Source organism: Onychostoma macrolepis, chromosome 01 (assembly GCF_012432095.1).
Source record: "Onychostoma macrolepis isolate SWU-2019 chromosome 01, ASM1243209v1, whole genome shotgun sequence".
Lineage (NCBI taxonomy): Eukaryota > Metazoa > Chordata > Actinopteri > Cypriniformes > Cyprinidae > Onychostoma > Onychostoma macrolepis.
The window spans coordinates 5840339-5850357 of NC_081155.1; the positions used below are offsets into that span (position 1 = coordinate 5840339).

The 10019-nt window shown below is 44.3% G+C and overlaps 1 protein-coding gene across 1 annotated transcript; it reads right to left on the reverse strand.

The window, feature by feature from the left end:
• Window positions 1–1100: 1100 nt before the first annotated feature.
• LOC131536597 (CMRF35-like molecule 8) lies at window positions 1101–9388 on the reverse strand. The gene is made up of 3 exons (XM_058769625.1): window positions 9273–9388; window positions 8781–9119; window positions 1101–1462 (listed from the first exon to the last, which is right to left on the reverse strand). Exons 1-3 carry the CDS (start codon window positions 9310–9312, stop codon window positions 1101–1103), a joined length of 741 nt encoding a protein of 246 aa, XP_058625608.1. The 5' UTR covers window positions 9313–9388.
• Between the last annotated feature and the right edge of the window lie 631 nt (window positions 9389–10019).

Below are 10019 nucleotides of genomic sequence, written 5' to 3' on the forward strand. Positions count from 1 at the left end.
CCTATCGAGAAGAAACAAAGCAACCTCGGCGTCAGATCGCAGGCCTTCCCTCTCCTTGAGTTCTCTCCAGCGCTGGAAAGCTGATCTGATATTTACACGGGTCCTGCTTCTTGCCTTATCATCACACTGTGTCTACACCAGACACGAGTGGCGCGAAAAAAATACTATAGAACTCATTATAATCAGTGATGCTGTCTACACTGGATGGGACACGACAAATCCCCGGCAGTGAACTGATCCCGCTTTCTATTTATGACATATTGACACAAATTTACTGCTGATTGGCTACAAGCTTGTTTTGGTACTGGCCCGACTCAGTTTTCTAAAGTGTTTTTGAAAAAATGCATACCCCACCTTTAAAGTATGAAATGAAGAATAAAACACAATCACTGTCCTCTGCTTTACTCTGCGTGCAGTTTGTCATTGAGCAGAACAGCAACATTATTCCACACAAAACCGCACTTTTACCTGCGGAGACTGCATTAATCAATGTTTATAAGGAAACTTCCTCTTTTTAACTGTGGTTTGTGGTTTTTCTCTGTTAAACAGATAGAACATCTAAAATTAACCTGCTGGTGAACCTGTGTGAACAGAATCAGGTCTCAAACATCAGTGATCACTTTCTTTGAACAGTCAGGAAACATGATTCAAGACACACCGTGATCTGCTGAATGGAAGCTAGCTGTGACTTCATTCTGATGAATATGAGTGAGAAAGTCATCTGTACCTGTAACGCTGACGAGGACTCGTGTGATGAAGCTCTTGTGTCCTTGATCAGACTGAACTCCACACCAGTATTCAGCTGAATGTTGTCGAGTCACATGACTGATGGTTCCCGTCAGGAGCTGCTGCTCTCTGTCATCATACAGCTGGATCTGTCCCTCAGCGCTCCATCTTCTGCTCTCCTCCACAGACGTCTCTTCAGCACAGAGATCAGATCCAGATCTCCTGTAGACAAACTTCACATCAGCACTGTGGGATTGTGGGTATTTGCAGCTGATGTTCACAGATGCTCCTGCAGCAGCTGAGAGACTGATGCTCTTCTCACAACAATCAGCTGTTTGAGAGTCAAATCAAGTTCACATTAAACAACAGATTCATCAGTTCACCACAGAAACAAATGCATGAGTGAATGAAAGCAGCTCACCGTCTCTGATGTTCAGGTGAAACTCAGAGAAGAAACTGTAGTCTTCAGAAGCTTCGACTATAATCTTATATTCTCCAGAATTGTTCACATTCAGTTCTCTGATAAACACACGTAAGAGACGAGCAGATCTGTCGTCATGAACAGAGAATCGGTCATGTGTCCATTCTGCTGCTCTGTTAGTGTTTATTAGAGGAAAACACTGATCTGCTCCAGTTTTACACACATCTACCAAAGGATTCTCTTCTAGCGTCTCATATTTGTAGTTTATAATGACATTTCCTCCTGAATATCCCGTCACAGCACTGATCTTTTGACCTGTTATACACAAACTCAGATATCAGTGTGAAGATGATGATGTTCTTGATGAAGAATTGCACTTCATCTTCTTTCATTGACACAGCGAGAGACCCACACACACACACACACACACACACACGATATATCCCTCTTTATCACTGTGTTCATGCATTTTCTCTTTAGCTTTTAATTAGTATTTAAAACATCTAGTTGTTTACTCATTTTATAAGTCTAAATCCTATACTGTAAGATAAAATATATTTGTCCTGGTTATTATTTTTCTGGTGTTTTTATTGGATCACATGTAGCCTACGGGCCGCAGTAATTACAGCCAGTGTTGAGCAGGGGCGTCAGTGGCGGTTTTAGGCATGGGCGAACGGGGCAGCCGCCCGGGGCGGCATTTTTTCATGACACGTGGGGGGCGGCACAAGCACTTGAAAAAAATAAATAAAAATCATCTGCGCCGCCAAGCGGTTTTCTATTATCTATCATATAACTGTGTGGGGAATTGGCAAATTGGCGCCCCTGCTTGCTGAGAAGGTGCCGTGAGGGCCCTGCGCGGGACTGTTTTCTTAAACCCGCAACCGCCCGCTCCCGCTGAATTTCTGACCAGGACCGCCCGCTCCCGCAACCTGCGTGTTCCACTCCCGCGGTCTTTCTCTCAGAGCTTGTAAAAAAATGTTGGCTACACAAATACTCAAATATTCGTTCAATTTATCATCCAGAATAGCAGGATTTAAACATGATTGCGTTTAAATAAGATGAAATAATGCTAAACCAAAGCACCACACCCGACAAAAACATTGGGTATTTTTTTTATTAGCGTTATTAAACATTAACCGTTAAAACAAAAGCACAAATAGCAGTGAGGTTACCTCAGTTTTTAAAAGTAGCCTACTGCTTGATACAGAAGCACCAAACGATTTACTAAACAAACAGTTTAAAGGTCATTTCACACCCAGTCCGAAATGTTCGCACGTTAAAAAATAAATACAACCTCACATTATGTCACACACTGCCTCCGAAACTTTCGTCCTTCATAAAAAAAAAAAAATCGGATCAGGTTCGAGTTCCAGTACATTTCATTCATAATATTAAAACACAGGCCTATAATTTGCACATTTTTGTTTTTTCTGAATTGTGTGAAATGGCTAATAAAAATAGGTAATACAAAACGATTATGTGGAGGTGAATTGGTTTAGTCTTGACTTCTGGTCGTGAGTGACGGTGTTGGGGGATGGGAAATCTGTTGATTGTCGAGTGCCAAATAAACAGTGTTTATTATGTATATACAGTATAGAGTTCTGATAACTCATACTGTTTTGTGAAGAATTGTGTTTTTTAAATGTTCTGTTGAAGGATTTGTGCAATTGAGAAATATATGAAGTTCCTAAACGTAAGTTAGGGAGGAGCGAGCCCATCTAATCTTTCAATCAACAGCCGGAGTATATAAGCAGCTGCTTACCTCTCTCCAGTCTCAGCTGCTCTAGCATCATCCGGTAGTGCTGTTCAGAACCATGTCAAACGTACCGGAGCTCCAGCTTTTCCCTTCAGATGACGAACTTTTCTCTTGCCCCGAGACACCTACAGTCGCAACTCGCGTATCATCGGAACGCACGGAACCAAGTCAGGAGACTCCCTCTGAACGCTTCGGTCGCAAAATCCAGCGCTCATACAAACCACGCTCCAGAAGACTCCTCTCTCCTCCACCTTCAAGATCGCCAGCGGTAACTGCGCCTCGTCCATCTCTGCATTCTACTGCCGCCATTTCTCAGATTCCACCCATTTCAAAATGGTCTGTCAACAGCCTACGTCAAGCCCTCTCCAACTCCGGACTTCATTTCTCCCGCAGATCATCCAAAGCTCAACTCTACGACCTACTCTCTAATCACAATAACAGCTCCAGCATCCCAACAAATTCCTCAACTTCAAAAAAGAAGAACCAGTCCCCATTCACTCCTGCGTCTCCTCCGGTTCGGCATTCCGAACGCGTTCAGCGCGCTAATCCAGAGGCCTCGGCAAAGACAAGGGGGGGGGGGAAACTACAGCTGCACGTACTTCCTCGTCCGCCGGCCTTTCTGCCCGGCCAACAACAGTGGCCGCAAGAAACAGTTCCACAGCTCCTCCAACGCTCACAAATTCTCTTTTACAGGCTTCTTCACTTCCTAGACAAGACGCATCTATCTCAACCTTTTTTCCCGTCCTTCCTTCTATTGATAACCCATGCGCAACTTCCTCTCAGACGGTTTCATTTTTCTCATTCCCTACTCAGAGAGCGGATCCTAGTGCGAGGTTGCCTTCACTAGCGATCCCACCCCCTCTTTTATCCTTTAACGTCAATTCTTCTCATCCCCTTCTCCCTTCTGGGTCTCTCATTCCTCCTAATGTTCCCCCTGGCGCAGTCCCTAGCGCGAGGTTGCCTCCGCAAAGGACTCTTCCCCCCCCCTCTTCCCTGCTAACCCTCCCCCTCCTCTCGCTTCAGCTCCTCCTTGCCATCTCGGACAACAGTCACTTCTAGGGCTCCCTGCCCAGCATCCATCTTCTTCCTCAGGTCTAATCCACTTGCCAGCCCATTCTCTTGCCACAGCAGTCCTTCTTCCAGCTCCTCCCAACGCAGTCGCCATGGATCCACCTCCAGTCTCATCTCACCTCCGTTCCCTAATTCTATCAGGTGTAGATATTGATCTTCCTTCTCTGCTAACTTCCGTTCCCACCAATGAATCCCACCGCTCTTTTGACTGTGGCCCTTTAACCATAAATCAAAAAAATTCCATACCTCAATCCAAACGTGTTCTCACACTGGCAGAATTCTGCATAGCTTTCAGTAGATACACAGAAGTTATTTGCACTTCATTTCCCAACAGACGCAGAGAACTAAATGACTATCTCTCCATCGTAGCAGAGCTCAGTCTCTCGTTCGGAGGTAGTCATTTTTATACCTACCATAAGCTTTTCGCAGCCAAATGCTCAGCCCGCGTCACCCACTGGAACCAATGTCCTTATTGGGGAGCTCTGGACCTCGAATTGTACAACCGAGTTTTTCTAGGAGTTCGAAGCCTCTCCTGCGCCATCTGCAGATCCATTGTTCATTCAACCTCAGAATGTCCCCTAACCAACCCTGATCCTTCAACCAATCCAGTGATATCTCAAGCTCCAAAATCCACCTCATACATCCCTCGCTCTAGAAGTGATCGTGACCAGATTTTCACTTCAGCGTCAGGCAGACAAGTGTGTAACAGCTTTAACTCATCAGGCTGCAGCAGACAACGATGCCGCTTCCTCCATGTCTGTAACTTCTGTGGTGGAGCTCATGCACGATCTATTTGCCCTGTTCGCCACTCGTCTGCTAACTTTAATAAAAAATTACAAAAGTATCTTTCTTCTCCTATCATTATTTCTTCACTAGCTAGTGAACTGGGAAATCACCCAGACCAAAAATTTACTCAATTCCTTCTTTCGGGTTTGAAAGAAGGTTTTGACCCCGGTTTGGAAAGCATACCCAATTCTAGCATGATCTGCAATAACTTGCAATCTGCAACAGCCGAACCTAACACAGTTGAAGCCCTCATCAAAAAAGAATTGGATTCAGGATTCATGATTGGCCCTTTCGATTCTCCTCCCTTTGAATTATTTCGCATAAGTCCTATAGGAGTAGCCACCAGGAAATTTTCAGGCAAAAAACGACTCATCATTGATCTCTCCGCTCCTCACGGAAATTCCCATCCCAGTATCAACAGTCTAATTCCTCTAGACGAATTCTCCCTACACTATCACAACATCGACCAAGCAATCATCCTCATCAAAAATGCCGGTCGCGGAGCGTGGCTAGCGAAGGTCGACATAACATCCGCTTTTAAAGTCATGCCCATCCATCCAAATTTCTGGCATCTGTTCGGCATTCGTTGGCAGGAGAAATTCTACTTCGCGGTTCGTCTTACCTTTGGCTGTAAAAGCAGTCCAAAGATATTCGATATGCTTTCCGAAGCACTCTGCTGGATCTTACTAAACAATCACGCCATCCCATACCTCATCCATCTCCTTGACGATTTTCTCGTCATTTCTCCAAGTCATTTTCCCGCAGCCAAACACCTAACTGTCATCCAATCAGTGTTTTCAAAACTAGGAGTTCCCCTCTCTGCCGAAAAAACTGAGGGCCCTTCTACATCCCTGGAATTTCTCGGTATCCTCCTCGACTCTGTCAAATTCCAGGCCTCCCTTCCCAAAGAAAAAATTGATCGAATAATCACAATCGCTTCAAACTTGTTAGATTCTAATCACTGCAGCAAGCGTGACTTGCTTTCGCTTCTTGGCCATTTAAATTACACCATGCGCATAATTCCCCAAGGCCGGCCTTTCATTTCCCACCTGCTAACTCTCGCTACGTCAGCTTCCCGTCTAGAACAAACAATTTCTCTAAACCAACTATGTCGGGCAGACTTGAAATTATGGATCACGTTTTTAAGGAATTGGAATGGGATAACCTTCTTCCACGATGATTTTTTGTCACATCCTTATGATATCTCCTTATTCACTGACGCTGCCCCCTCCACAGGTTTCGGAGGTTTCTATAGAGGACGTTGGTTCGCCTCAACCTGGCCACCTGAGCTCTCCAACTCTAGTCAAGCTGCCGAATCAACTGCCCTTTTCGAGCTATACCCCATAGTAGTAGCAGCCTATCTTTGGGGATCCGAATGGTCAACCAAAAACATCCTGTTCCATTGTGATAATTCAGCCACCGTCCACTGTATCAACAAAGGCCGTTCTAACGCTCCAAAAATCATGCCCTTTCTAAGACGTCTAGTTTGGATCTCCGCCTGCCAACAATTTGTCATTAAAGCTGAACATATTCCCGGTCATCAAAATGAAATCGCTGACGCTTTATCTCGTTTTCTTTTTCAGAAATTCAGAACATTGGCCCCGGAGGCAGACTCCAACCCAACTCCAGTTCCTCCTTATTCAGAACTCCTATTCCTCTAGACCACCCCCTCAGTCACCTCCATACCCTTTCTGTCAATACCATTTTACAAGCATTCTTTCCGCATAGGGGCAGCCACCACAGCAGCCCAGAGCGGTCTTTCCGAACACCAAATTAAATGCTGGGTCGCTGGTCATCTCATACCTTCGAATCATATGTTCGAACCGATCTTCATCACTTTAGACAAACTCACCAATCATTAGCACCCTTCTGAGTCCGGACCCCCCAATATTTCGCATGTTCTCGCCTACCTAGCCCCGCTAGGCTCCCCTTCTTTTATCTGGATGCAGTGAGAGTTCTCCCTTTTCGGATCGGTGACAGCCACCACCTGAGTGGGCTCTCCCATTCGAATCGCCGTGTGGGCTCCCCCGTCCAGATATCATCTAGGCTCTCCCGTTCGAGTTGCAGTGTGGGCTTTCCCGTTTTGATGGCAGAATGAGATCTCCCTTGATTCTTATAGGGAGCTCTCTCCTTCAAAACGTGTGGGAGCTCTCCCGGTCGAATCGCAGTGTGAGCTTTCCGTTCGGGCGCAGTGGGGGCTCTCCCTCTCTGAATCGCTGTGTGATCTTCCATGTTATTAACCATGGAGGCTCTCCCGTTCAGACCGCAGTGAGAGCCCTCCAATCCGAACAAGCGGACTGGAGGTACCACGTTCATCTGTCCCTGGGGCGCAGTGGGCCCTCATGTCCTCACGTGATCCAAAACCCTCGCTTTGGAAGGATGGTAGCCCTACGTTTATCTGTTCATCGTGGGCTCCCTCTTTCTGCGGCGGGGGGCGGGTTCGCTTTGGACGTCAGTGGCCCGTTTTCCCTTCCGGACCGAGGACACCCTGCCCCATCCGTGACATCTGGGGAAGCCCCTTGTTATATCTGACTCCATAGGGCTCCATGGCACTGATGTACGGCGGGGTGTTCTCCAGCCCCGCACTCAAACCTCCAGTCCTGAGATACTCCCGCAGGAGTAATTCCAAAAATACACTGCCGCAGCAGTTCAATAGCGAGATGCACTCTAATCAAACTTCCAAGCGCAGCTCTCTCACCACCATCCTTTATATCTTAAAATTTCACGTATTTTGGGGGGTATCACCATTAGTCTTCAATATTTGAGGTATCCCGAGCACCTACATCTTCAAATATCTCGTTCACCCATGTCCTACTTGCTGTCCCAAATCTATTCTGCGCTTTTGGGGGGTTTATCAGAGCTCGAGTTGAAACTGCTTCATCGAGCCACCCATCAGTGGACAGCAAGCCAAATAAGTTTACTCTATTTCCCAATGATTATATGGGCAAACAAACTCGTTAAATGAAGTTCCTAAACGTAAGTTAGGGAGGAGCGAGCCCATCTAATCTTTCAATCAACAGCCGGAGTATATAAGCAGCTGCTTACCTCTCTCCAGTCTCAGCTGCTCTAGCATCCCTCCACCTCCCCAATCTCCACCTTCTCCTTAGGTACCTTGCCCTTCGTAATCACCTTATACCATGTCCCTGGGGGGTTTATCAGAGCTCGAGTTGAAACTGCTTCATCGAGCCACCCATCAGTGGACAGCAAGCCAAATAAGTTTACTCTATTTCCCAATGATTATATGGGCAAACGAACTCGTTAAAAGCTTATAAACTTATATTGTTATAGTAAAACATGGCAGTTTGTGCAAATTTTTTGGCAAAAAAAACTAGTTTTTTTTTCTTCTCGGATTTGGGGGGCGCTCAGAGGGGGTCTCGCCCGGAGAGTAATTCAATGTAGAACCGCCACTGAGGGGCGTCATGCACTCATTATTTTTGAGGGAGCATGAGTTGTGTGTGTGTGTGTGTGTGTGTGTGTGGGGAGGAAAAATAAAATAAATAAAACATAAGTGCTGTTCACAGCAGCCAGAACAGCACTTATGTTTTATTTATTTTTTCCTTTTTATTCGAAACATTCCCAAACGCATTAACTATATCATGAAACATCTTGATTCTCACCTTTATAGATTATGTTGATAGTGGGTGATGGTCAAAGTAACCTAATAATGTAATCTATTAACTATGCATAAAAACCTGTCTGTTTATGGGTGTCATGCCATAACATATTATTAATACGACTGACTTTATATTTAATGTGAATTTAACATTGAAAGTCAATGTGAATAAAAACATTGCAAGTCTCTTTAAGACTGACTCAGCAAACGCAGATTTGAATTTAGCAGCTGATGATATGACACGCTGAACGATTTAATCACGCTGGTGTGATTGTATCAAATATAGAAAATATTAATCGGCTATTTTTTGTCTTTTGGAAGCTGCATTTGAATGGGCCTGACGCCTCTGGTGTTGAGTATGTGATGTTGTGGAGATCATCATGAGTTTGAGAGTCTCAGTTACTCACCTGTTAAAACTTTCAGCTTCACTTCAGTGTAGGAATCTGTAATGATAGCTCTATCAACTGCACACTGGTACGTCCCAGAATCCTGTTCACTCAGATCTCTGAAGGTCACAGTGAAAACTGCTGCTGTTGTGTCGTCATACAGAGAGAATCTTCCAGAATCAAACCATTTATCTTTCTCTTCAGTCTTGATGAGGTCAGAGCACCATCCAATCTGTGGTGTAACTGGATTCTGTCCTCTACAAAAATACTTCTCATTGTCTGTATATCCTTCATCATATCTGCATGTGATGCTGACTCCTCCTCCTGAATATCCCGTCACACTGATGGAGCTCAACACACCTACAACAAACCAGCATCTTAATACAACAATATATTTATATGAGAATGAACAGAGATGAACTTTCAAACCATTTCAATCCATTTCAACAACATGAACTAAAGTTAACGTCTCTGTGGTGTTTTTAGTGATTTACTGTGAGTTCAGATTCTCACCAGGAATCATCAGCAGAGTGAAAGTCCAGATGATCTTCATTCTTCTCTCTTATTCAATGATCTTCTCTGTTGTTAGTAGATTCAGTTCTTCTGAAGCTCTCGATGTGTGTTCAGATGAGTTTTAGTTTCTTTCCTGGTTACATGTTTAACATGAACTGATGAATGTGAGAGACACCCACTTCCTCTGAGAGAGAGAGAGAGAGAGAGAATTCCGTTGAGCAGCAGCAGCAACAAAATGAGCTCCTGATTATTTTACTTTTCATGTTGTTTTAAAATAAGATAGACATTCAGTTCTGACAAATTTAAAACAAAAAAGACTTCCTAAAACTTATATTACCCACAAGAGAAGTTTAAATCAACCAAGAAAAACAGCAGAAGACAACTCACTGAGAGCAACCCAAAGGACCACACAACTGTCACAGAGAGAAGACCTCTCAAACTGAGACCCTTCCAGACCAAGGCCTGTATGAAGTTATCCACAGACTAAAACCTCAGAGAAACTAAGGAGGATATCAAACAGCAACGAGTAAGGAATAAAGGAAGAGCCCCAGAAAGTAAGGAAGGAACTTTTGAAACAATATTTAAGCTACTTCAGGAGGAATATTTTTTTGAAAAGCAATATTCACTTCAGGAGGAATATTTCTGATGTTTTTTTATACGACAGTCTCAATGAGGATGGTTATTTTGGTCTTGTTTTACTGTTTATGCACAGATTTTGACCAATATTTTAATATTGTGGACATTTTG